Source organism: Taeniopygia guttata, chromosome 1 (assembly GCF_048771995.1).
Source record: "Taeniopygia guttata chromosome 1, bTaeGut7.mat, whole genome shotgun sequence".
NCBI lineage: Eukaryota > Metazoa > Chordata > Aves > Passeriformes > Estrildidae > Taeniopygia > Taeniopygia guttata.
This window is the reverse complement of record NC_133024.1, coordinates 25,353,408-25,380,522: the sequence shown is the minus strand read 5'-3', so window position 1 is coordinate 25,380,522 and position 27,115 is coordinate 25,353,408. Positions and strand designations below refer to the sequence as shown.

The window sequence follows — 27,115 nt, the reverse complement described above, 5'->3', positions numbered from 1 at the left end:
GGAGACCTGTTCTCTCTTGCCTTCTTTTTCTTAGTATGACTGTGCACACATTTCCTGTAATAAAACCAATACACAGACAAGGACAGCCTGAAGAGTCATAGTTCAAAGGAAATGAAGTAGTGGTACTTTGTGATCACAGTTAAAGAATTCACTTCAAAGCCTGCTAAAAGACTTCTGTAATGATTTTGATAAGCACTTAACATTTTTTTTTTTTTTAAAGAAGGCAGAATTAAGGAAATTTTCAGCCTATGGTTCAAACTGTGACAAAATCCATATTTTACTAGTATTTCAGGCATCCTCTGGAGGACACTCATACTTCACTTGGACTTGGTCATCATCTTAAATGCTGATTTTTAAAGAACAGAGCTCACATTTGGATGATTGGCAGGGCTGTAGTCAGGCATGTCTTACCTCAGGAGGAAAAGGATCTTGGCTTGAACTCCTTAGGGAACTAGTGAATTCCTAATGTTCTCACTCCTCTCATGTAATATTCAGAGGATTAAATGCCAATACCATTGTGTTAGCTTGCAGGTTTCAAGTTTCAGTGTGTTAAGACACTTTTCTGGGGACTGAGTTTTTGTGCTTGCCTGATCTGAAGCAAACATTAGAAACTCCTGATTTTCTGCAACTATTTTAGCCACTCCTTTCAAAGAAATTAAATATCTGGACAGAAGTGCTGCGATTAATTTCAGTTTATTATGACACAGCATAACTCTTCCATATATTACACTCTTATTCACTCCTAAACATTTAGTGCAACAATAATCTTAATACAATCTATTAAAGCTTTTAGCATTTTTCTTATAGTCTTCCATCTTTAATAAAGCTTTCAGCATTTTCTTATAATCTCTCAACTGTAATTTCAATCCACCGGATGAACGTCAGGTGAGCGCTAGTACACATCAAGGGGCCCAGGGATTCAGGCCTACCAGAGACAAAAAGGTGAGGAATCAGTGACAAGACAATGAGGCCATTGGAAGAAAAAAGCTAGAATAAGATGGGGTCTCAACAGAGCCCTTTCAAGGACTGGGGAAGGATGTAGAAGTATCACTTCCCTCATGTAAGAGAACACAGAGAACACTCTCTTCAGTCTTGAAAGTTCCCATATCTTTTCCCTCTGTCTTTGCCTGCACGCACACAGTCCTTCCCTCATCACTTCCCAGTCTCACATGGTGGAGACTGAACCAAACATGATCTAAAGGACGTCATTGTTGTCCTGACATACTGACTCTGAGAACATGTTAAGAGCTCAGCCTCTAGCATGTTGATCTGAAAACATCCTCTTTGATAGGAAGTCTTTGCATGCATGGATCCCTAGAAGAGAACCAGACCTTGAAGAATCCATTCTCATTTTAAATAAGGGACTAGAGTAGTTAATGCCAGACCATGCAGGAAGCATGGATTAAAATGTAGAATTATACAAAGTACCAGCCTAAGACAGTACTTAGATAAGTGCTGCACAGCATATTGAAGGTCAGGGCAAAATAGTCAGAATGTGGGCTTGAGCTAAGTGTTTAGATGAAATTTTCTGCCATGTAGATGGCATATGTTCCCATGTCACTTTAAAAAAATAATTGTACTCCAGATAAATAATGTATTAACGAAGATGTCAGTGTAACTAGGCTCTCTTGAGAATCCCCCCACCTTCATATGGAGATGTCCTAATGCTTGTTAAAATCTGACCATTAAGCACTTAATAGTTAAGTCCCACTGATTTTGGTGGGGACCAGGATTCTTCTAAAGATACTTGAGAAGAAGATCAGCAAGAAGAAAAGCAGAAGAAAACAAGTGCAAATTAATGAGGTGTTCAAAGTTGACATCTAGAATGACCATTGATGCAAAAGAAATGGCTTCAGAGTGACTGAACTTTCTACATTATCTAGAAACTATGAAAAACAGCTGTGGGGATTCTGAATGGATTCAGAAGGTATGTGATGTTGCAGGCTCTTTATAAGCAGCTTGCAGCACTGCACAGCATATGTCTTGATGCAATATTTAAAAGAAGAGATGCTGGAATGTGAGTACATAGAAGTATGCAGCTGCAGTCAGTGACATCTCAAATATGGAATGACTCATGTATTTGTAAATACTAATGATACCTTCCAGGCTTCCAGTTAGGTCCTGCGGTTCATTGAGAATGTTAAACCATTTTCTGTAGTGAAGCTTCACATTTCATAAAATATGATTGTGAGAGACTTGAATGGATTCAAACAAGCCAGGCTTGCCACTGACACAGGCATCAAAATGGCCTGCCATCAAGCAGAATAAAATTGTTAATAGCAGCAACACTTACAGGGGAAAAAAAGGACAAATGGAATGTGTGCAGTGGAAAAGAAGTGGACCTACAGTTTTGTTGCTTCTCAATTGACTGACAGCTTAACATCATTCACAAGGGTTGCAGAAACACTGCCCGGTTTGCAGCAAAACTGATCACGGTTAGAAGTTTGTATTATGGAGGATTTTATGGAACTACAATGAGATGTGTTTTTCTTTAGTACACAGGCTCCTGGAGTTGGGCTCTGATAAGAGGTTTGCTGTGATGTACAAGAACAGACCTTAGGCAGCATTTGTTTTTTGTGGGGTAACTAATTGGAGAAGCATGCATGTAGTGGTTTATATTAACAGTGGCTCAGCTGTCTGACTCTGCACAGTTCTGACAATTCATATAGGTCTTTTTGCAGAAGTTTGAAAATCCTGCTTTTTCAAATCATGAAAACTGAGAATGGAAGAGATCTGCTCTTTGGAAAGATCTTTATAGGCCACTGTCTTGGGTAACTCTGCAGTATTGGGGAAAAAAAAAAATCCCCCATGGTGAGTAATGTGTATCTGCTTCATGCCTAAGTGCTTTTAAACCTGGGTTATTTTTTTTTTCTGATTTTTACCCAAAAACAATGAGCCTTACTGCAGTGTAGGGACGGTCCTTTGCAGATTCATGTCTTTTGGAGGACTAGTGATGTTTTTTTCCCAAATGCAGATTAAAGTTTTCTAAGTTACTATGTGTAGAGAATATCAGAGAACAGACAGTTGTCTTCTGTCATGCTCTTTTGTTGTGTTGGTAACAGATGCAGCCATTTGAGTGCAAACACCTGTCCTTCCCATGAGTCTGTGCAATAAGATTTTTTCCAAAATGCTCAGATTTTTATGAACAGCTGGTCAGTCACCCCAGCAAACATTGAAATAAGCCTCACCTACCTTTAAATGCACATTGGACATGAGCTGCCGCATATCTGCATCGTGGAAAAGCTGCCACGTGTCTTGTGCCTAAAGGCTCATAGTTCCTGCTTCTAACATATGTGGGGCAGGCAGGTTATTTTGTGGCACAGAACAAAACACCGATTTCCTTCTTTTGCCTTATTACCAGGGAGACTGCACACTGAACTTGCTGATCCAGATTTTGCAGTGTTGCATGCATGGCAAAATCTTTACTAATATGTTTGGATATGCTTTCAGTGGACAGTGACAAGAAGGGGCGTAGTATGAAAGTGATGATAGTCCTAATGCTAGCACAAACTGGTGAGAGATGTGCAGAAAACAATGTGAGGAAGGCATTAATACCTTCTAAGTTTATACCAAAGCTTGTAGGAGGGTCGCTGTCTTCTTTACTGGGGAGGGCGGGGCCAGAGTCCTGGTCCCAGAATGAGACCCCAGAACATCTGAGATGCTGTGGACTGAGTGTTGCTGTTAGAGACAGCAGTTCTGGTTTTAAACCGGAAAGTGACTTCATTCTTTCAAACTGCCTTGCACCTCCAGGCTGATGCTCTGAAGATTTGGCTGTGTTTCTGGCAAGAGATGATTGTTGCAGTACTGACTTTGTAGACCATTCAAGAGACAAAAAAGCCTTTAAAGTAATCTTGATTCTGCTCTTGTGTTTTTAAGGGCTTACTTGCCAGGGCAAGGAGACTTCCAAGGTGGTCTCCCAAGAAGGGGATGGTTCAGTCCTGTGGTACAGAATCATTGTGTACAGAATTCATACTGTAGTCCTGAAACATGAGGATTTGCCTCTTCAGTCTGGGAAGGAACTGGTGCACCGCTTCTTGAGGTGGTATCAGTCCTGTGCTTGAACCCCTTGCCTTCACCTAAAGGTGGAGCTTGAAGCTTAGAGGGAGTGTAACTAATGACCTTAGAGTCTCTTACATTGTACTAGATTGGAGCACAAGCCCTTCTAGCCCAGCATTCATTTTCTATCTGGTTCCACTGCTGAGCGATAGCATTTGGCACTTGCAGGTCTGCAGCTTCGATCAGAAAGAGAAACTCTATCCTGTTCTTGGGCAGTTAATATAAGAGGCAGCAGGGTCCTGACAAGACATCTTGCTCAGAGCTTTGAAATCCTTTATTTTCACGTTATCTAAGCATTAACACAAAACACAAACAGCTTCTTTGACAGTAAAACACATAGCATATGGTTGACTGGGCTGCTGGAGCCTTGGCTGTCTTATGTTTATACTCAGTCAAAACCAAAAGTACTTCTTTAGACTATATTGAACAGGTTTCTTTTTTCAAGATGATAAAGTGGTTCCCAAAATAGGCACTACATGGAAAATATCAAAATAACTTCAACTCAGTTTCGTCCCACAAAATTTCCAAAGCTTAATGTACCTTCTATTATGTATATCAGAAGTGTAGAAAACCTGGAAAACCCCAGACTGCCCTAGACTGTTACTTTCAACTGACATTGATAGGGGCTTACCCAACCTAACAGCAATAATGAATGTAAATACACTTTTGAGGTTCCTTGAAAAATCTGTCCATTGGAGACAAGGACATCTTTTTTTGTAACCATTCTTTTAGTGGGTGAAACTGAAGACACAGGAAGCCAGCAGCAATGATTGCAGTGCTGCTGTGATGTTCACACAGTATGAGCCACTGCTGTTATGTTCTTCAATTCTGATAAAAGGCTGTACAGAGGAAATAATTTGGAAACACATGACAGCTGGGTAGTCTCTCCCTGTTTCACCCATTAGTCCTTTAAGTCAAGAGCTGTAAATCTCCAGTGCTACCCTGCAGTCCTTGTACTCTGACATGTGGCACCAGGCTGCCAAATGATACTGCAGCTTGAGGGAGGGTCTTTTCTCATTATCTCTTTCAGAGACTGAGATTTTCACTGGATCTTTTTTCCTGGGTACTTGTTCTGGCAATTTTCTCGCAGTCTCATCTCAGTAGCCAGCCCTTAGCTATTCCTTCTTGTCTGCTAGATAAATCTGTTCATTCTGACACATAGCTCTCTAACATAATTCTTCTGCCACTGTCAGTAGGCAGAGGAGAAATAGAAAACAAAAATGACTGAGTTAACAATCAATTTTTACGCACAATGCAGTGTCAGAAGAGAAATGGCTGTGGTCTCACCTCTGCATTGTACTCCAAATGGGTGCAATCAGTATTGAGATGTGTTAACCATGGTTTAATGGATATTCTTTTTCCTTCTCCTCCCTTCCAGCCTCTGTCCTTTCATCCCACCAAGAAATTATTCCTTATTCTGGGGCAATTCTGTTACAAACAGAATTGTACAAACGCCCTACAGGGAACATGGCCAAAATAGCAGTGCTCCTCCTTAGCCTTTGGAAGGCTGCTGGAGTGGAATGCTGCTTCCAGAGATGTTTAGTCTTCAGAGGCCATACCTTTTCTGTAGACCCATCTAAAGTCATCTGAGAGATGACTAAATTTTAATCTCCCTCTTCCCTTGGCATTACATAACTGGGCCAGAGTATAAAATGTACTTTGCTTTGTGTCTTCCTGGCTTCTACAGGCCAAATCAATGACTTTCAGACTTTATTTTTAATATTAAAAAAGCTAAATAAAAGATACCATTCAACTGCAAACTTGAGAAACCCTCTTGGAGGTTTTATTACAGTCTTTCCCTCAAAGTTTGTGCTAGATAGAGCTATCAACAACTCTATTTAGGCCTTTGGAAAGTGGCCAGCAAATAAAGCTTTAGGAAGGAAAGACAAAGCTATCTAATTTTAAAGGAAAACATGCTTAGGATGTTTAACAAACTATGAACAAGGCATTGCTTTGGAGAACTGATGTGTGCTTTTGATAGATGTTTCAATCTTGGCTTTTATCTTGCAGCATGTTTGTGTGAATTTGGGAAAATCATATTTTGGTCAACAAGTGCAACCTGTACATATTCCAGATCATCACACCTGGCATAGCCTCACAATGCACGTGTGCTTAAGGCTGCGTGGGTGCTGGTCACCTGAGCAACCTTGCCAGAGAAATGGCATGGTGGGGAACAGGCTACTGAGCAGGGATCTGTGGATAATTCAGTGGTGATTAGGCGAGTGAGTGAGTGAGTGTTATAATTACATAACACTTTCTGTTCCTCCTTGCTCTTGTCAGTGTTCCTATGATTTTGGATCCCCATAGTACATGATAGAAACTGCCAGTTCTTTTTTGAATCTTGCAACACCCCACTTAAAGGCACAGTAGCTGCATCCCAGTGGGCATATTAATCTTTTCCTTTTGCAAGGTCTCAGCAGTGTCACATCCACTGCTGTCCTGCCCTTCCCCCATTACCTGTGTGGGTCATCCCTTTGGTCTGCAGTGTGCCTGCCAGACTAATATGTGTAAGTATCACGTTGGAGTCGTCAGGACTGGTGACAAACACAAATGTAGCACTGAGAGGTGACAGACTGTGGCCTAAGAGCTAAGAGCCAAGCTGTGGCTTGTACGTGGCAGAGATCTAAAAGGCAAGAGTGGCTTCTGATGCCTCGGATTGGGACAGACTACAAAGGAAAAGCAGCTCTGTATCTTCTCCCTTATTGCCCATGCTGTTGTCCACAAAAATTGGATATATTACCTGGCATGCAACAACCCAGTAATTACACACTCAGCAGAGATATTATTTATTTTAGAGTTGTGCAAACCTGGGCCTTCCGTGGTATTCCACAGATCAAGCACACCAACTACCAAAGCTTTTTACTATTTACACATTTTAGCAAACAAAGGAATTAATGTTCATTGGTTACAAGTTACATAGTTCTCTTATAAATTAGTATTCTATCTTCTATTGGTTAATGATTTTCTCACTTTTCATGGTAAATAGTCTACATGCTCAGTCTTCTACTTGAGTCAGTTGATTTCTGGGGTCAGTGGTACCTGAGTTGGTGAACACCATTTCCCCCTACCAGAATTAATTTTTACCCAGTTGGAACTATTTTAACACAATTGCTGAGCTGGCTTTATTGCTTTCTTCCTTATCTTGGCAGTTCTGCCAGATGTCCTTGTGGCCTGTACATTCTGCATTCTTTGTGTCCAGTATCAGTGCACATTCTTCTTTCCAAGACTTGTTACTCCCTCCCAGGTCTGAGATCACTGAAGCATGGACAGCACTTGGAGCTCGTTAGTTGCTCTCTGTTTCACAAACTAAATATCCCTTCTTGTTGCTTAGGCTTGAAAGCATAAAAGATCAAGCATCAGAGCACATCCTTTTGCAGCAATGCCAAGGGCCGGCCCTGCTGGGCCGCTGCCACGAAACCGCGACATTAATGATGCCAGTGATGGTGACCGTACTGTATCCGTGTAGCCACCCCCACAATGAACTGATCCCGTGTTTTCCCCACTGGCTGAGTGAGAAGGAAGAAGTTTAGGTGGCTGGGCACAGCTTTAAGGGTGGAGCCGGCCCTGGCAGAGCCGAGGGCGTCACTCGCTGCTCTCGCTGACTGCGGCGGGAGCCAGCTGCTCTCGCCTGACGCTACTTTTCCTCCCCGCTGCCATCTCCCTCCGTCCCTTCGGGCTCGCTCATTACCGAGTGACCCTGGAAAACGTCACTCGTGCCCCGGCGCTGTGCGGCACCGCCCACCGCCGTGACGGCCACGAAGAGGCGGGGGAGGAGGCTCCGCTACCCCTCCCGGCAGGCCGCGGGCCGGGAAGGGGCGGGCGAGGCTTCCCGGCAGCAGCCGCGGCTTCCCGGAACCAGCCGGGCTCGCACGGCCGCCGCCGGCCCGTTCTCCCCGCGGGCTGAGGGAGCCGGGAGCTGCCCGCCATGTCCTCGGTGGCCGCCGCCAGCTGCGACGGCAAGGGCGCGGCGGAGGCGCGGGAGGAGAAGAAGCCGCTGAAGCCCTGCTGCGCCTGCCCCGAGACCAAGAAGGCGCGGGACGCCTGGTAGGGACCCGGCCCCGAGCTCCCCGCGGCCGCCCCTCCGTGCCCGGGCATTGCCCTGCCGGCGGCGTGTGCGCCTGCCCCGCCGCATTCCCTCCTCCCGCCGCGTGTGCCCCTGCCGGCCTGCGCAGGGGGCTGGGGGCTCTCCCTGCTGCAGCATCCCAGGGAGGAGGAGAGTGTGGAGAAGGAGAGGAAACTGTCGGAAAAGGATACTGTAGAAAGGAATGGTTTAAAACCTCATAGCCCGTGTTTAAAACAGGTTTCAAAGATCACCTTTTAATGCTGCTTCCCATGTTCGAATTCTTCTGACGGTTTTTGTAAATCTTCATGATTGTTGATTGAAGCAACGCGTATCAGCAGGTGATAACTTCTTTGTTGTTCACCTGAGTATAAATTACGTTCTCTTTTAAATAAAGCAAAATACTCTGTTTTTTTGAGGCTCAGAGGATGACATTTCCCAGAGAAGTTCAAAATTTGACAGTGACCTGTATAGCTGCAGTGGTAATTACAGGCTTAGTCGTGATTGTAGGACCTATAAAACAGTATGAAGTGAAGTGCACCCTCAAAATGGAGCTCCTTTGACAGTGAATCTTTAAGGTTTAAAAAACTTTAATCTGATGACCAAATTGTCTCCTTTTTTTTTTTGTGTTTTTTGGGTTTATTTTTATTTTTATTTTTTACTTTGCTGGTGGTATACATGGTAGGTGACACAATACTGAACACTGTTTTTGCTAAGTTTAGGGGAGCATGTCTAATTACATAGTATTGTGAGGGTGAGTCCAGGCCCCCTTAAGAAAAAGATGTTAGGGTGGATGGTACTGGTCAGATGGAGTTGCCCTGGGCAGCCAGAGGATGTCTATGCTCATTGTAAAAAAACCTAAGAAAAAAACTAACCAGTTCTGTCATTCAGTCAAACAGCAAGTCTGAACTGCTTTTGTGGTATACATGATATACCAACAATGAGAGACTTACTTGGATAGATGAGTAACATCAAAAGTTATTATATATGGTGAATCATTTTTTCAACAATAGCTGGGCAGGTGTTGCGTTTTGTTTTGCTTTTTGCTTCAGGGTTCTTAAATTGCAACTGAAGTTGGACTATCATTTACTGGTTAGCCTGTTCTGTATTGTTCTGTTACTGGAGAAATTTTGTTGCTTCCATGCTGAATAATTTGAAACTGGCCGGCTCAGCATACTTGATGATGTGACAGCCTTGTGTTGTATAACAAATCCCCATCCAGACTTGCCCAGAATAGACCCTGCCTGTGAATAGGAAGTTCTGTTATGCCTGTTGTCAGAGTTTTAGGTGCACAGCTCCAGATTTGGGTAATGTTTTGGGATAGTTTTATATTGTCCAACACAGCACTACCCTGGACAGGATGGGGAAAAAAAAATCTCTGGATCCTAATAGGGATTTTTAATTGTCCCCAACAGCTTGTCAATTCTGTTTCTTTGACTAAAAGTAAGTGAACATTTTATTGCTGAACCCTGGAAATCCTTTTGTTTTGCAGCATTATTGAGAAGGGAGAAGAAAATTGTGGGCACCTTATTGAAGCTCACAAAGAGTGTATGAGAGCTCTGGGCTTCAAGATATGAGTGAGATGAGCAGGACTGAGTGGGGTGAGTACAGCCTTCAGGACCTCTGCCTCTGAAGTGCCCTGGCACCTCAGCTGGTGCCACTGGAAGGCCCAGAGTAGTGTTCATGATGGTGTTGCCATCACGAGAGAAGGCAGAGCAATCCTCATTGACATTACAGCCAACATTGCTGTCCTGTGAGGGTGGTGAAACCCTTGGCAGTACACAGCCTCTGTGAGTCACTCTTCAGCAGTAGAGAATGGTGCTGCCTCTGTTGTCTGCTAAGAGATCCAAACCTCAGTTTAGATTTCTGGTGCTAGGACACATGGGAATTGGTTTTTGTGGGTTTGTGCTGGGGTTTTTTTGTTGATTGTTGAACTGTTGCTCAATATCCAGTGGAAAACCATGTTTTGTGAAGCTGTGTTTCCTTTCTCTTCTAGATGATGTCTTTGGTGTGACTGCATTCTGGAAAGCTGCAAAATAAATTATTTCTGCAAGTTGCTTTGAAGAACAAATATAAACAAAGAGTCTATTTATGAAGAGTCTTTAAAGATAGAGTATGCATCACATCTGTAGCTTTTCCACTGCTTGCTCTTGACCACTCCTATAGAAAATATATTTTTTCCTCTTAATAAAAGCCTGAAAATGACCAGTGTTCCTGCCTTCTGTTTCTTTTTAAGTAAAGAAATGACAGTGCCCTCCTTACTGAAAACAGCATGCTGCAGGAATGAGAGAATGAGGAAAGCCTGCTTAATCATTAATGTAGGAACTCTCTTCCTACTGATTACTGAGGTGGTGTGGTTGAACAGAAAGAAAACTTTGGTGGGTTTTCCCACTGATGCAAATTGTGTAATCATGCTAGTAGCATTGCACTCCAGCAGCTTTCAGCAGCCGTGCTGAAGCTTGTGGTGCTGTTTGTGACACTAGCTGTAACTATGTTTGTACAAAGACCACAGTCTTACGAAATGAACTTCCTTAGAGTCAAAACTGTATTTGATTTCCCCATGTTCGAATTCTTCTGACGGTTTTTGAATACCGTTACCTGAGCTTGATTGTTTATATTGAAAAATTAGGTACTTCCCGCCTCAAACTTGCTTGAGCCTGTAGTTCTTCAAGGGAAAGGGAGCAGAGGACTGCTCCCTGTCACTGCAAGAGACTTATGTACAGGTTACTTGCCTGAAAGTAAAGCTTTTTTTTTATGCTGAGTTTTTTTTACTTGCCTGAAAGTAAAGCTTTTTTTTATGCTGAGTTATTGTGGAGTTGGTCTTGTGCTATGCACACATGGGCTTTTGTTTTCTGGCTGCTTCTTTCACTTGTATGAGATGATAGTGTTGTATGAGATGGTAGTTGTTGCTTTTGATTCCTTCTTGCAATCTAGAGAAACATTAGGTGCGACTTCTGGTTTATTACAAGTGGGGCTTTTCTGGCTTCATAAAATGTGATTGTGCAACCCTAGTGTTACTCTTCCTGTGATGAGCTGGCTTTCCTGAATATGGTGTCGCTAATTACTTTTTCTTCTGATGAGTTTTCTCTTCAGAAACTGAAGAGGCAAAATCTGCTTTGTCTTGATTTTTCTCCTGGCTTTGATCCTGCTGGAGGGGTGAGTGTAGTCACGATCATTTCTCTGCCTGCTGGGCCCTGCATATCCTGAGCTAGCAGTGGCATTTGACTGGGAATATTTAGTATATGACACCTGGTGCTGCCTCTGTTGAGACTCACAAGTTGTGTGAGGAGAGTTTAGACTCTTCCTCTGGGAATGTTTTCTGAAGGTCCTGTCCTGAAACAAGAGTTGTGTCCGTGCTGGCTTTCTGCCTCAGAGTAGGGATGCAGGTGTGGCTCTGGCAGAAAGTATTCAAAGCTGCCTGTGGCACTGTAGCTGTTTAAGGAGCAGGACCTGGTGTTCTTCTAGGTGTTTATTATTGTCTTGAGGTAGGAACCTGAATAAGGTCATTCCTTGTCGAACCATTGTGTTTCAGAGCAAGAACTGAAGAGAATGGTAAAAGGTGGATGAGCACTAGCTTTGTGGTAGCATGGTCTGCGTAAACTGTGAAAATGGTGCCACAGGAGCAGGGCAGGGAGTGGCCAAGTGAGAGTGGAGTGCTGTTTATACCAGGTCAAGAAAAAAAAAATATTCCTGCACAATTTTACACAAATTCTATTCACTTAAGAATTGGGATGTTTAGACCTCCATGAGGGTAAGAGCATGGCTAGTGCTTTAGAAAGTTTTTGGAAATGAGTGGGATGCTGATGTACTTGTGTGCAACAAGTACAGAAAGGATACTGGACAACTCTACATTTAAAGCAACAATGGAAAAACCTTGTAGTCAAATCAAATTCCTTGCTGAGTGGCTTCATATCTACTATGGTATTCCTGTGGAGTGGATTCAGGGCTTCATTCAGGGAGTGGGAGGTCCTGTGTTAATGCTTACTGACCGTGTTGGTGACAGGCAGTGCTCTGCATGGGGTGGTGCGTACCTCGAGGGTGTGAAACAGGTCAGTAGCAGGAAACTTGACTAAACTATAGAGCAGCGCAACTAGATGCAGTGCCTGCAATCTTTGAACCTTTGTAATTCACTGTGAGCTTGTCTGGAGTAGGCTTGAGACCTTCCCCAACAGCTGTAAATCAAATGTGTATATTTTGGAGCTAGTGTTTATTCTGTGTAGATAACAGTTCTGCAGACTAATGCCAGAAATGCGCTATATAATAAATCAAAAAAGAGATGTTTGATTATGCCCTCTCTGACTTCAAGCCACCAAGGTGTTAGTGTCCTCAGCACAGGTGATTGAACTAGTTTTCTGCTTATGGGATCAGTAGTGAACCTGTTGACTTCCTAAAGGATGGGCAAAATAACTAGTCATTCATCTGCTGTGAGATTTGGGACTGATAATCTCTGTGTTGTGAGGCTCTCAAGGACAGAGGATTTGTTTGCCAAACATAGTGCAGGCTGTACGTGTGTTGCATCATCACATGGAGCTAAATATTTAGCGCTACTGGTTGAGTCCATTCTAAGTGGGGAAATCAGTGAAGTACCTGTTTCCACACTGCCTGTTTCAGTGCTGAAAAGCTTGACATGTGTGTTTCTGTTTTTCACAGACACATTTTATAGTAATGGTTATGTGTTTACTTCCAGGGAAGGGTGTTAATGCTGCTCAGGTGTTTTCTATGAACTTGCCATCTTTGTTCCAAATTGTTTTAAACTTTGGTATGTCCTTTTCCCATTGAATCAGTATTGACTTTTGAATACTCATCTTGGAGGAACCAGCATCCCTGGATGAAGGGCATTTACTCTAATCTAAAGCAAGGCATGAAAATAAAATACCATTTTGGTAATAAGAGAGTTTTTTTACTTTTGCTGGGTGGAAAACTGAAAGTGCTGTGAAGATTATCTGTATGGCCATGGTACTGTCAAGGGAGAAAGGAAGATTTAGTCTTGGTGTTTTAATCACTTTAGAAATCTTCCTTTTAGAAATTTGAGTCTGAAAACACGAAGTTAATCTCTAGTGTGTGCTCCGAGATCTACCTTTTAAAGTGCTTTATCATTTTCTCTACAATGTCACATTGGGACCCAGCAGAAAAATGGTGTAGTTTCTAATGAGAGCTTTGTGCCATTATTGCTGTGGGCTGAAAGCTTCCTGTCTGCCTTGCACAGAGAAATCACAACAGGTCATCCTCACCCACAGTGTTTCGCTGCAACACCACTATTTGCATTCTGGAAGATGTCAGATGAAGGTCTTTCTTGTCCTAATGAGTCATTAACACTGTGTTCCAGTTTACTTTTTACTCAGGAATTTACCTAACAGAAGAACAAAATTATTAACTTCCTTTTTTCCCCACTTTCTTTGATGTCCCTGCAAAAGGGTTTTGGTAGTATGAAAAGGTAGGAGAAATTGCAATGGTGTTTCTCAGGATGCTTCCTCTAATGTAGTTCTACATTTCTTCTCATAGCAGTTCAGTTTTGTCTCATAGATCTTATGTAAAGTATCTTTCTCCTAAGTGTTCACAATCTTGATATCCCAACTCTCCATTTTATCAGCTGTCAGCCTATCTTGGAGAGAAGGCTCCTTACAGTTTTTTTGCAGGCCTAAAGGTAGACAAGGTGTTGTCGGGATCATATAGCGAGTATATGGCAATGGTATGAAAAACAGAAGCTGGATCCCAAGATTTTTATTGTGGTGCTTTAGCAGTAAGATCATCTGTCCTGCTTTGCAGAGAAGGTCAAGAGAAAGTTCTTAATTTCCCCATAACTCTTGCAGATGAGTGCTGTTCTGCTTCAGTAGATAGGATTTATTTCTTCACGTAGTTAAGGGGTCTCTGAAGACCAGTTTCCCTATTTCACTTTACCCTTAACAGAAAGCACCTTTCTGAATGGACTGTGCAACATTTAATTTGTCTTCTTTCCTTCCCACCTGTCAACCTGCCAGGATGGCTCTTAGGAGCCATGCAGCTCTGTATTGCACGTGGCCTTATCATTGCAGAAATAAGATTGTACTGGCCAAGACCTCGATAAATTCTTGAAGGTTGCCATAAAGCGTTGCTGCAGCCTTGCCTGGGAGACAGAGTTATTCCAGAGTACTATTAGTTAGGAGAGGTGATCAGTGTGTCTTTAACTGAATGGTGCCAATGGGAATGGCATGTTAGGCAGGGCAGCTGCAAGCTCGGTCTGAAACACGACCACCCTTGAAACCCTATCTCTACCCCACTGACCCATGCAGGCTGACTTCATACTGTGATGGGAGACCACGTGGGTTGCGTCAATGCCTGAAATGTAACTGCATCCTGGCAGTGGGGCAGATCCTGCCTGTGTGACTGATAATTACTCGAAGCAGGGGAGGAATTGCATTTATGCGTGTTTTGTGTAGCTGACCATGGAGGACTGACCTCAAAGGCTCTCTCTTGTGCCTGTGTCCTGGATTACCTGAGTGGGAAGTGTTGGCTATCGTCTTTGGGCTAAATGAAGGTCTGGGGCAGGTTCTAAACAGCTATTAGAAAAATGAGAATGTGAGATGATGTTTCTCAAGGGTGCTTCCCAACAGAGCCTGTAATCCCTCAACTAGGATTTCCCCACAAAACGTGCTTCCAAGTGTTATACGCTCACAAAGCTTTTGGCAGGCAGGATAGTCTCGTCTTCATGATAGATGAAACTGAGTGCCAGAGGCTCATTTGCACTAGTTTTATCCCTTGCATTCACAGTTCTCTGGCTGTGCAAAGCTTTTCCTTGTGCCCCTTGATCTAAAACACCCCGTGAGAGGAAGCTCCCTGGTGTAAGGGAAGGCTGTAATGGACCTGGAAATTACTATTTGAGAGCCAGCCTCTCTTCCTTTGCTAAGTCCTTGTCATAGTTATGAACCACAGTGGGAAAAGGGGGTGACCTTTTTCCTTTTTTCGTGCTGGGTGAAAGTCACTCTTTTGCAGGAGTGCAGAGCGGTGGAGAGCCCGATGTGTGACTGGAGCTTGCCGCGATAAGCTGGTTGTTTTCCCTTCTCCTTTCCCCTCCTCGCGCTGCGCTGGGCTTATCTGGCTGCCTGAGGTATGTTAAGTAGCGGGTGCGTGCTTGCTCTCTATTCTCCTCGCTGCTTTTGCTCCTTGGATTTCAATTCCAAACATGGTTATCCATTTGGGGTCTCTCTCCGTTCCACTGCCAAGAGATACACATTCCACACTCAACACCAGCTCCCTCTGCTGCTCTCTCACGGTCGCTATTCCATTTGCTGCAGCGCAGGCGGGACAAGCAGTGCAAGGAGATCTCTGTCCTGTCTGTGAGTTTTCCAGCTAATGGCCTCGACTCTTTTTCTGACTGAGCTCTTTTGGCCTCACGTTTGCCAGATTCTTTTCTCACTGTTGTGGATCAGAAGGGGGCCAGCCGACGCTTTGTGAGCCACAAAGAGAAGAAGCAAACACTTTTGGAATTTTTTGGGTGCAAAAACATTCAGCAGCACTTTTTTAGCATGTTACTTTGAAGCACTGCTGTGGGAGCAGACGGTGCACAAGAGGAAGAGGAGAAGGAACAGCTACCCAGCAGCTCTGGTTTCCAGCGTCTGCAGCACCCTTTGTGTATGACAATTCATTCTGACCGCAGGACGGCTGGGGAGGGTGGGGAGTGGGGCAGGATGAGCGCAAACAGCCCCTCTTGGGACCAGGCTGTTCTCCGGCCTCCAGTGTGTGATGCCTGGAAAGAGATTATGGAGGAAGCAGCCTACCAGCTGGCCAGCTGCATTGTCCTCCTGGGTTACATGGGGGGAAGTGGCATCTTTGGGTCTCTCTATATCTTTGGCCTCCTGGCCCCAGGCTACTTCTGCTATGCTCTGTGGGGCTGGCTGAGCGCTTGTGGGCTGGACATCTTCATCTGGAACATGCTGCTGGTCCTCGCCTGCTTGCTTCAGCTGGCTCACCTGGCTTACCGGCTCCGCAGAAACACCATCCCAGAAGAGTTTGACCTCCTCTACAAGACCATGTACCTGCCCTTGCAGGTGCCCCTGGAAGTCTACAAAGAAATCGTGAAGTGCTGTGAAGAGCAGGTCCAGTCACTAGTCAGAGACCAGAATTATGCAGTGGAAGGCAAGACGCCCATTGACCGCCTCTCGTTGCTGCTGTCTGGCAGGTAAAGGCTCTCCCATTTCTGAACAAAGTCTGATAGCAAACCACTGTGTCTTATTGTTGTATTATCACCCTCTGTCAAAACTGGGGTGAGGATTGTTTCCTTCCTCTGAAAAGGATCTGAGTTATGCATCAGTTTGTTGGGGAAGGGGGAAATTTGTTTTTTAGGGTGTTAGTTTTGTTTTGTTTTTCTGACTTAACATTATTTCAGGAGATGGTTTGCAGACTCAAGCTATGGGCAATGAAGTGGCCAGCTCAGCCTTGCCTCTAATACTTTTGATGAATCCTTACCCTTTGTCTGTCATTTTGAAGTGATCTTATTTCTGATGGGAGCAGAATGGCTATGAGAATGTGTTTCTCAAGGCAGGAGAACAGTGTTTCTGGACCTGTGGTCTCTGGTGGTACCCAGCACACCTCTGTGATGTGATGAGCTGTGTGCTGAGTATGCTGAGTACTGAGGCCTCAGTTCACTGGCTCTTCCTGGCCAGTAGTGTTCAGGGAGAATTTCCAGTTCCCAACACCCCAACCCTCAGGGCTTTGACATTTTTCACTTTGAGCACCATTTCATCAAAAGAGAGAGTATTTTCCTGTGGTGGATCCTGCCTAATCAGGTGTTTTTCTTTCCCTGTGCTGTCAAGCATTTGTGATATTCCTTCTTCTGGACCACCAAGGAGAACCTCAGGGACCTCTAGAGAGTCACACTGGAGATTTGATTGAATGAACTATGCTGATCAAGTACTGGCATTTGTTCACCTGAGATCCTGTGGCATGCCTTTAGCAGCATATCCATTTAAATGGATTTGCAAAATCCAGATGCATACAAATAGCAATAGTGTTGGCTTCCAGTCTGCTGCCAGAGACTTGGCACTTATGTTACATAAGAATGGGAAAGGAAGAAGATCTCTAAACAGGAGCAGTGCTGAGCTGCAGGAGCTGTGTCTCACAAGGATTTTCCTTTGGGAATACAAAGCATCACCTTGGGCTCCTGTTTTACTGCAGTGGCCAATCCTTTCTGGTGAGAGAGTATGCAAAGAAGAACCTTCTTTGTGACCTTCCTTTTTTTGATGTTGGTCCCTTTTTTAAGATGTGTTAAGAGCACCCTGGGTCCACCAGGTTATTGAATGGCAAAGCACTGGAAGGATATTTGGTATGTGTGTTTCCAGTAGCACTTCACCTTACCAAACATCTCTGGTAAGCAGCTGGCTCAGAAGTTTACTGCATCTGTAAATAATATTGATGGGGAAGAGTCTGTGCTGTCTTGACCTGCACTGGATAATGTGATGCTACTCTGTGGGCATGAAAGTGCTGCAACAGACAGTGAGATGGTGATGGTGGGCAGTTGTTGGGCTCTCTTTTGCAGTGGGAAGTAAAGGATACTCCATGGAGATAGGAGTGGATTTACATTTCCTAGTATCCACTCTATTGCCTTGTGAGATCCATGTTGACCAACAGAGCATTGCTGTTATGGTGCTCTTTCTTAAACTGAGCAAGTGGGGTCTTAGAAATGCAGAATATGCCTGGATTGGGAAATGTGCCTTACAATTCCTGAGCCTTCCAGGCAGCACTGACAGCTGATAGAAGCCAAAGGGGAACAAAATCTTTTAACTCCTGAAGGCAAGAATTGCCTTTGTGCATCATACAACAGGGGTACATGGTGACAGGAAAGCAAGAGGCCGCAAGTCTGGTGATGCAGGGCTATGAATAGAACTCCAGAGTGCCCTGGCATTGTCCTTGCTTCAGGCCTGTGCAGGTCCTTCTCTATTCCCACAACAGAGCTCAGTGCATGTTTGACCTTGACCTGGCAGGCAATTGTATCAAAAGTAGGCAAAAAGGATACTTGGAAGGCCAAGAGAAAGTGAGTGGTAACGTGCAGCAAACTATGAGCTCCCACGGTGATCTGTGAGGAACCACGGGCAGTGGGACTTTGTGGGATCCTGAGCGTAGTGACTTCCCAGTACCAAGACTGGGAATGCTCTCATGCAGTCCCGGAGGCAGGAGGAAGATACAAGTACAAAGAGCCACAGGCTGGCTTAGAAGTGCCTAGAAAGCAGCAGTCCTGTGGGCTGAGAAGTCCTGGGTTAGGACCAAGCATGCACCTGTGAGGGCTGTCTTTGTAGCAAGAAACAACACAGATGGAGTATGGGGAAGTGGCAGCAATTGGTTTTCCACAGAGAAAGGAGGGATAGCCTCATCACTAAAGCACCTGCAGCTGTCCCAAAAGGGTACAAGACATGTGTGAGACAAGTATTTCTTTCCTCCCTGGTGGAACACACTGTTTGAGCTATCAGATTTGTGTGACATCTGTTTTGTGGCCTAAGCCTGTCTGCCTCACCTGTCCTCTGCAGGATCCGAGTGTGCCAGGATGGACAATTCCTTCACTATGTCTTTCCATACCAGTTCCTGGACTCTCCAGAATGGGAGTCTCTGCGACCTTCTGAGGAAGGAACTTTCCAGGTAACTGCAGCTCAGCTTCTCTCCTTGGTCCTTTGCTGCATGTCTGAGAAGGTGGTAGAGAGGTCTCATTATACCATTCAAAGCTGACCAGGAATACTTTCCTCCCCTTCCTGGTGGTTTAGCCAGCACAGGATTGTGTGATCAGCTGTTTAACCTTTTTTCCTACCTTGTTCTGAAGACCTCAGGGCATGCTCCTACTATCTACTGATAGCAAGGAGGGAGGAGCATGATGCTTTGTGAAAAACGCCAATCACTTGGTTTTTAAAATTTTAAAAGTTTAATAATAATAAAATGGTTATAAAAATAGTAATACAATTAAAGTAATAAAATTTAGAGTTAGGACAATTACAAGACAATAAAAAGCAAAGAATTACAAACGTCCGGATGCTCTTGGACACTAAGTCATGAACAGCGTCCCTTGTGAACAAAGGAATAACCTTAAAAGCAATAGCCTGTTGCATATTCATATATCTCATATATGATGCATGAATTCCTTGCAAATTAAGAACTTTTCTGGGTTTTGTCAACTTCTTCCCCTTAATCTTGGTGGTTCTATAAAGATGGAGAGAAGGTGGAAAGGAGGCAGTAACTCTTTATGGGCCCTAAGTCACTCTCATCTCTGTGTGAAGAGTTTCTTGATTATCTCATCTCTTGCTTGAGCTAGTAAAAAAATCCTGCATCGCAGAGTTTCTATTTCAACATTGTGTTGTAGCCTAAAACTACATTTAACACATTACTTAAGAGAATTAATACAGCACAATTTTCTAACATTACACATATAATATTCATTGTAACATTTGTGAAAAGCCAATCATAAAATATGCATTTTTCACATGCTCCTTCCATTTTATCAGGGAATCAAGGTGTCAGATTACCTGCTCTCTTCCCTTACCATGTTCTCTAGTACCTGTACTGATGCATTTGCCCTGCACACTGCTAGCAGGGTGCATTGTCCTAGCATCACAATGGCAGCCATGGCAATGTGCAGCGGTGATGTAAATCCATAAACATCCTGTTCCTCACCAAAGTTTCTGGTGGTCATGTGTTTTGGGTGGAGGAGCAGAAAGGATGATTCACACCCAAATATGGTTCTTTCTGAGCAGAAGGTTCCCCTGCTGAGAGGCCAGACCAACTCTTAATTGCAGTAACTGAAAGGATTTTGGCCTTGCTGTCAACACCCCACAGCGTTTGACTTTTCTTCTGGAGAAGATTACTTAAGCCTACATCCCTCTGCCTTTAACACACATCCCAGGATGGCCTGATACCTATCAGGATGTCAATCCTGATTATGTCAATTGGGGCATATGAGGAGGGATTTTGCTAATCCCTTGGGAGCATGGGAGGGTCATGAGGGAATAATGCTTTCTCATGAGGGTAGGTAGCCCCAAGCAGACTTGGTTAAACCAGGGCAGCTCTCTAAATCTGCTTTCCTAGGGTCTGAATTTGGCTCATGTGTGAAAAGTTCATGGTGATTGTTCCTGAAAACAGTGCCATCACCAGTGATTATGGTTGTAGGAGATAGCTGGCTGTGACTGTGGCACAGGGCTACAGATTGTGAGCAGAAATAGGGATGTTGGACCAAGGTAATGAAGTAGAAAAGGCAACAACAGCATGGCTGTGCTAGGGCTGGTGGTATCTCATGTTTTGCGCAGGTATTCAATCTGGAAGCAGACTGTTGCTAGCTCCTGGGCTGTATTTGCCCAAGAATCAGGCAGGGAGACTGATGGCTGCCCAGTGCTTCAGGCAGGGAAATAGCTGACTGCAATGGCTGACTGCAGGCATGCAACCTGCAAAGACATCCACAGCATTTTCTGAGCTGATTTCTGTGGAACTGAATGTTCCCAGACCTCCTGAGGGTCTTCATCTGTGGTGTGTGAGACAGCATGGGAGCAGGCTGGGGCCAGGCTGCACCAGCCCTGCCAGCACCACTCTCTGGCACATCTCCTACTCTGCAGGACAGGCTGGTCAGTGAGGTCAGCCGTGCCTGGCATCAGGATAGGGAGGTAGAGCCTTAGGTAGGGAAGGCCATATGCTACAAATGCCTAAATATACATGTGCTTACCGAGGAGCATGAAGAAGTAGCAGCTGTGTGAGACCAGCAGTCATCAGGTGTTGCTTGACCAGTCCATGTACCTGGAAGGACCTTACTCTTGGTGGCCATGCTGAACCATGGCAAGGTGCTGCTTTTGGCAGCTGTTTAACACACTAGTCCCTCTCAACCAATTAGTTAATAAAACTCTGTAACTTATCTCAACCTTGTCTTAGCAACACAATAATTTGGTTTAAAAAGTGCATGTCAGACTCTGGGTCTTTGCTGGAGGAAGGCATGGAAGGTTTTTCTTGCCTGAGGTTTTTCTTGCCTGTGACTCTCCAGATTGAACAATTTCAATTCTGAGCTCACTGAAAAATGGCAGAAGCATGACTCAGTCTACGAGAATAGTTGGTTTCCTTGAGCTTTCTGCTTTGGCTGTCTGCTTCCCACAGGACTGTTGGGTCCCAGTGCCTGAAGGAGTTTGGTTTCAGGGCTGGCACATTCCCCCAGAAGGCTGAATTACAGGCTCTTGCTGATGCCAGAGCACTTGTGTCAGGGGGGATTCAAGAGTGAAATATTTCTTGCTGTCCTGGTTTGGTGGCAAGTTTGGTTATTGCATCTCAATCCCTCACACAAAGGAATCACTTTTGATCGCTGTGCCAGAGGTTGGTTAGGAAAACGAGATTCCAGTCATTTCAATTTCTGTGTGGCCCTTCTTTTTGCTTGCCTGGCCTGGGAAAGTTCTCAGGTTTTATCTCCTATATTTCTTTCATCAGACAGCTGTTTGCAGGGCAATGGCATTAAATATCAAACCCAAGGACACACACATGCCGCCAAGCCATGTTCAGCTTCCCAGTGGCCCTCTGCCATGGTGGCTGACCAAGGAGACCCCTGGGCATAGAGTGAAAGGGAGCCCCCGGAATATTTTGGCTCCGGCACTTGTTCGCATGCCAGTGTCTCCATTACACTCGGATGTTCTTCTTTGGCCCAGGGCAGTCTGACCCTTCCTGCATTTCTTGTCTTTATTATTATTATTTATTATAATATACACTTACATACTATATGATGTTTCTGACTGAAATTGTTCTTGTTCTATACTTAGGGGGAAAAGGTCTCTCTTTACCCCTCTCATTTTCCTGCAAAACCAGAAGGAAAATGAAATGTTCTCTAAAATCAATCCAATAAACCCTCACGAGTTTTCTTCATATATACAAACACAATAAAACCTTTTTATTTCCCCTCTCACTGATCTGTGCTGCAATGTCCTTCAAGACTATTCAGCCCTATAGAGTCCAGCGGAACTGCTGAGACAGGATGTCCCTTGTGCACAGGATGACAAGACAAGCCTTTCAGATGGCCCTTCCAACACTCAAGGCCTTCTTGGAGCAGGGCCTGTGGGGCTGTGCAATCCAGCAGCAGAATAGGTCAGCAGCCTCCCCCAGGGCTACTTGCTGGCAGTTCAGACTGAGTGGGCATGAAAAAATATCCCCCTCTGTAGCATTTCTGAGGGATAAGGGTGTGAGTGCTGCCCTGTCCATTACAGCTACATCCCTCAGATGTCAATAGAGAGCATCATCTGGAAGCAAGAGAGTGAATCATAGATATCCATGTGGCTGGGATAAATGAGGACATGATACTAATTGCATAGGAAAATGGGGTCTTTGCCTCCTTAGGGAGAGGAAACAGCAGCAGGTAAGGATTTATCCAGTCATTCAACCAGGACAATCTGACTCTCCAGACCCACCATATCCAAGGAGATTAGGATTCAAAGGGGCTAAGGGCATTCCCTGGAGTGAAGCACATGGCTCCAAGGTGGGTGACCCTGCCCAGGCAGTGGCACTTACTCCACTCACTCCACAGGTCACGCTCACAGCCGAGACCGATTGCAGCTACATCACCTGGCCGAGGAAGAAGCTGTATCTCCTCCTGAGGAAGGACCGCTACATCGCCCGGCTCTTCTCCTCCCATCTGGGCTATGACATCTCAGAGAAGCTCTACTCCCTCAATGAGAAGCTCTTTGCCAAGTTTGGCCTTCGCTTCGACATCCGCTTGCCCAGCCTCTACCACGTCCTTGGACCAGCCTCCTCCGAGGGGGAGTCGGAGGACTGTGAGGAGCTGCTGCCAGGCTCTGGCCAGGCCAGCGTCTCTGAGCCACCGCCGCAGCCACCACCGCCGCCACCGCCGGCTCCGCGCCCCCGGGCATCCCGGCCCGACAGTGATGTGCTGGGTGAGGACTCCACCAGTCTTGTCTTGGAAGATTTTGCTGAGTTGCCGGGGTCTTTTATGGACTATGTGAGCGAAGGGGAGTATATGAAGTGAGGGCACTCCTGGCACGGGCACACCTCACCCTGTGTGGGACCCTCACGTAAGTACCCACTTGCAGAGCAAGTCTTTCCCGTGATGCATCTGCCTGGACAAGCACTGGACCCCATTTGCCATGGGTTTGCACCTCTGCAGTGTTTTTTGGCCTGCTGCACCAAGGAATCCCAGAAGGTGGGCTCAAGCTATGTGGTTTTCCTAAGGAAAGCAGCAGGGCAGAGGCTTGACTCCATGCATCAGCTGTACTGTAGGGTAGAAGGGCCAGTAACCTGGCCATAGAAAGCACTTACCCTGCCCAGTTCTCTCCTGATCCCTGAAAAGAGGCAGAAACACTGAAATGGTGTCCAGGCTGGCAGGTGGTACAGAAGTGGTCAGAGAGAACATGAGATAGAGCAATGCCAGGAGATTCTCCAGTACTGAACTGAGCAAGAGCTCTGCAGGTGAGAAAGCCCACATCCCAGGAGATGCCAACAGGACTAGAAACAGCTCCAAGTTTTACAGCAGATTGGTAGCAAGGAGTTGCTATAAACCCTGCAAGTGCTCAGTCTGGGCAGGAGGAGAAAGCTCAGAGTCCTTCCTCTCCCTGCCCACTGCAGCTCATCCCAGCATTTGATCTGTCCTCCTTGTTTCTGCTGAGATTGATCTCTGCCATAACAGTAAGGTGTTGAAAAGTCTGCCCTGGGTGGAATAGGTCTTGCCTCCAGTCACCCTAGGTGGACTGACAGGCTAAGCATTGTTTTAAGATGCCCCAAACTCTGATTTCCAGTGAGTGGGAAAGAGATTCTCTCTTCCAAAATGCCAACTCCTTACTCCAAAAGGGAAAAACATTCTTGTGTCTGGTGGCTGTTGGGGCAGAGGAACAATGCAGGCAAACAGAAACAGATGGGAGAGTGTCTTGTGCTTGAAATTCAAATGCAAGTGGCCAAGAGAGAAATTCCACCCCGAGCTACTTTTAGCTAGCCGCTGCATGCCAGCTGCTACACACCAGCTGCAGACCCCAAAATGTGCATTCCTGCTGCCCCCCACAGTATTCCAGCTGCCAGGCACAAGCTTGGGACTGGGATTTCTGTCCTAGAAGTGATCCCTGCCTGTGTCTCAGTTGGGTCTGCATAGCAGGGAGGAAGTTGCAGGGCTGGGGTGCAGCTGGGGTGGCTGCCTTCCATCAGGCAGCCTTGAACACAGCAACATTGCACTTTGCTCTTCTCTGTGCCTGCTTGGGTCTACTTCTACCTCTGCTATGGACTCAGTGGCAGGGAGCATTGGCTCCTGGCATGAGCCCTGACAAGTCTGCAGTATTCTTCATATTATCTGGGATATGAAGAAAGTGGCCCAGGAAAGAACAAGTGTATTTGTTTGTGGTTGAATCAAATAAAGAGTTAGGAAGAGTTTTGATTAGGGTTTTGTTGTTGGGGTTGTTTGGTTTTGTGTAGTTAGTTGTTCTTTTCTTTTTTAAGGAGGCAGAGAGAGAAAAAAAAACAAAACTCCACATTTGTTCTAGGAATGTGAAGCCCCTGGTTTTGCTGGTAGGCTGCTGGAGATATGAATTTGCAGCTTTTTCAGTCCTTACTTGGAGAGGCAGGAACACTGAATCACTTAGGAGACATCCATCCTCCTAGCTGTCAGAGTGTCTGTGAAAACATGCAATCAAAGTGAATGCAAGTAGTGTTGTGAACATGGTGAAGGTACTTAGCCTGTGCTTTCATTCTATTTTGCCTTCTAAGGAGGATGTCCATTCTCAGATCACTGGTTAATTAATTCTTCTAATTAATCAAGCTCAATAATACCAGAATGTCAAATGCAACTAAAAAAGGAAGGAGGCAAGTAACACTGTAGCTTTTTTGGAAAAATTTGCACCCATTTTTGGCAGTGAGGCAATACTGTGAACATACAGACAAGAGGAGTGTGTGTGTTGGGCAAAACTTTGCTACACAGCAAAAAGCTATTCTTTCTTTCACACAGACCTGTTGTGAGGTGGAAGCTTTTGTCTTTCTAGATCTTGTGACAGAGACAGTGTCAAGGAGTGCTGCTATTGGCAGCAGAAACCTGCAGTGAAAGCTCAGATGTTTAGAGGCTTGTATTTTGAGGTGGGAGAGAAAGATGATCTTCCTGTCTGTCAGTCTGGAGACAATAGACAATGTGGTATTTTAATTTTTAAGGTAATTAGACAAGGAATCAAAAACTCTGTTTAGTGTGCTCATAATGGTGGAATGAGAGCTTCCCTGTTGCCCTACTTGGCACTTGTGTGTCCTAACCACATCATATCCCAGCACATACCATCACATCCCACATCACATCCCAGCAGCACAGCAGCAGATGTCACATCTGGACAATATTCCACAGGGACTTGAGTGCTTCACCACAAAAACTAGTGATACAGAGGGGCTGCAGGTTTTCCCTCTCTCCAAACACTTGTCACAGCTCAGCAAATAATCCGAGCCAGTCTGCCATGGCTCAGGTAAAACACTTCCCTAAAGTTTTCCTACATCTGATATAAACAGGGAAATCCCCTGCAGTGTCATTCTTCAAAGTCCCTGAGGTCAGAGTTCCCCTGGGGCTTTCCCCTGGTCTGTGCTCTCATCTCCTTTCCCAGTAACCCCCTATGTGGGTAATCACCTTGCAGCTCGCTAAATTCTCTGCGCTGAGGTGCTTCATGGGTGGCGTTCCTTTTCCTTTTCTGTCACTACAACAGCCACCTTGCAACACTGCGGTTCAGGAGGGCAATTCTTGAATGCCCAAAGTGCTACGAAGGTCATATGCAAGAAAATATTAATGGAAGATATATTGGCCTACTATTCATGTCATCTAGTTCCTTGAAAGTGTTTCTAGTCTGCATATGAGTAAGATAGATAGTGATATCCCACTGATGAGCAAATTCATTCTCTAAGGAGGATGCTGCCTGTTTGAAGGAGGCAGGTTCAAAGGATCTGTTCAGTACTGCTTTAACAGTATAGTGTAGCTCAGTGCTCCAGAGAAAACTAAGTTTTATTCCTTGCCAGGAAATTTAAACAACCAAGAGCCACCAGCTTTTTATCCAGATTGCATTTGTTCTAGTTTGTTGCTATCAAGTGCTTGCAGGATGTGTAGCTGTTGCTACCTGTTTTTTTACAGTTACATCTAGGAGCTGCCTTCCTATTTGGTGGGTGAGATGGGTGGATGGATGCTTGGTATCTAAGTTAGTAGTTAATGTTTTGTACCTGCTTTGAGAGCAAAAGCAAAGGAGCTGTGGGCTTTGTTCAACCAGTATCACCGAAGGCACTTTGGAAAGGTTTGTTTTTGCCATCTCAGAATGGGTGCATAAACCTGTTTCCTGATTTATCAGTTGTTGAAGAATTACATAGTTTTGCATGCTCATTTAGGAGGGGAGGGGAGAAGAACAGGTAATGAAGAACATGGTGGGCTCCATGAGGTTTGTGTCTTGGAAAAGTTTGAAAGTGTGATAGTAATGGTGTGCTCTCTTTCTCTCTCTCCCTCCCCGCTCTGTTCCCTGTTGCCCTTTTCCTCCCTCTTCTACTTCATTCCTTCTGCAGCCTCTGAAAACCATCTCCAGAGTTCTCACCCTCTCTGCAAAGGACGAGCCCCTCTGGCTCCCACCCAGACCCCTGAACTCTAGGGAACAACAGGCTGTTTTGATCCTGAAGCCCCTCCAAGGGAGCAGATGCTCACACAGGTTTTTGACCAGAGACACTTTAGCATGCAGAGACATCTGCCAGCAGATATCTACACTCAGGAGCACATGAAGCACATGCTTAAGACTGCAGTGTGACACTCCAGCACCTCCCACCCCATGGCTGTTCACCAGAGCTGCCTTCCCCAGTGTGCTTCCATGGTCTGTTTTCTAGTCCTGCCTCTCCGAGGTTATCAGCAGCTCTGTCACCAAAGTGCACCAATATCCTGCAAGCAATACCAGCCTGCTTGCAGAATCTGTGTTCCCTTTGATTCAATGATTCCCATTAAAGTCAAGATGAAACTACTTGTCTTTGAGGATTTCAAAAGGGAGAAAACAGCTGTAGGGAGGGAGGGAGGGAGGATTTGAAGAGCGGGAT

The 27,115-nt window shown here is 45.0% G+C and overlaps 2 protein-coding genes across 3 annotated transcripts; both read left to right on the top strand.

The window, feature by feature from the left end:
• Window positions 1–7,709: 7,709 nt before the first annotated feature.
• Window positions 7,710–10,321, top strand: COX17 (cytochrome c oxidase copper chaperone COX17). Its single transcript, XM_002188430.6, has 3 exons — window positions 7,710–8,100; window positions 9,609–9,717; window positions 10,113–10,321. Exons 1-2 carry the CDS (start codon window positions 7,982–7,984, stop codon window positions 9,691–9,693), a joined length of 204 nt encoding a protein of 67 aa, XP_002188466.1. The 5' UTR covers window positions 7,710–7,981; the 3' UTR covers window positions 9,694–9,717; window positions 10,113–10,321.
• A 4,981-nt stretch (window positions 10,322–15,302) lies between these two features.
• Window positions 15,303–27,042, top strand: POPDC2 (popeye domain cAMP effector 2). 2 transcript variants are annotated; one of them, XM_012569965.5, is made up of 4 exons: window positions 15,303–16,271; window positions 18,613–18,721; window positions 22,614–23,118; window positions 26,600–27,042. In XM_012569965.5, exons 1-3 carry the CDS (start codon window positions 15,727–15,729, stop codon window positions 23,070–23,072), a joined length of 1,113 nt encoding a protein of 370 aa, XP_012425419.3. In that variant the 5' UTR covers window positions 15,303–15,726; the 3' UTR covers window positions 23,073–23,118; window positions 26,600–27,042. The 2 variants fall into 2 exon arrangements, with proteins under 2 accessions (XP_012425419.3, XP_030122073.2); XM_030266213.4 differs by having other exon boundaries at window positions 15,306–16,271; window positions 22,614–22,980.
• Window positions 27,043–27,115: the final 73 nt, after the last annotated feature.

Excerpts from the sequence above, each read along its gene's own strand:
- COX17 (XM_002188430.6), top strand. The coding sequence starts at position 7,982 with ATGTCCTCGGTGGCCGCCGCCAGCTGCGACGGCAAGGGCGCGGCGGAG. Across the intron at positions 8,101-9,608 it reads AAGAAGGCGCGGGACGCCTG|CATTATTGAGAAGGGAGAAG; the intron begins GTAGGGACCCGG and ends TTTGTTTTGCAG.
- POPDC2 (XM_012569965.5), top strand. The coding sequence starts at position 15,727 with ATGACAATTCATTCTGACCGCAGGACGGCTGGGGAGGGTGGGGAGTGG. Across the intron at positions 16,272-18,612 it reads TCGTTGCTGCTGTCTGGCAG|GATCCGAGTGTGCCAGGATG; the intron begins GTAAAGGCTCTC and ends TGTCCTCTGCAG. Across the intron at positions 18,722-22,613 it reads CTGAGGAAGGAACTTTCCAG|GTCACGCTCACAGCCGAGAC; the intron begins GTAACTGCAGCT and ends CTCACTCCACAG.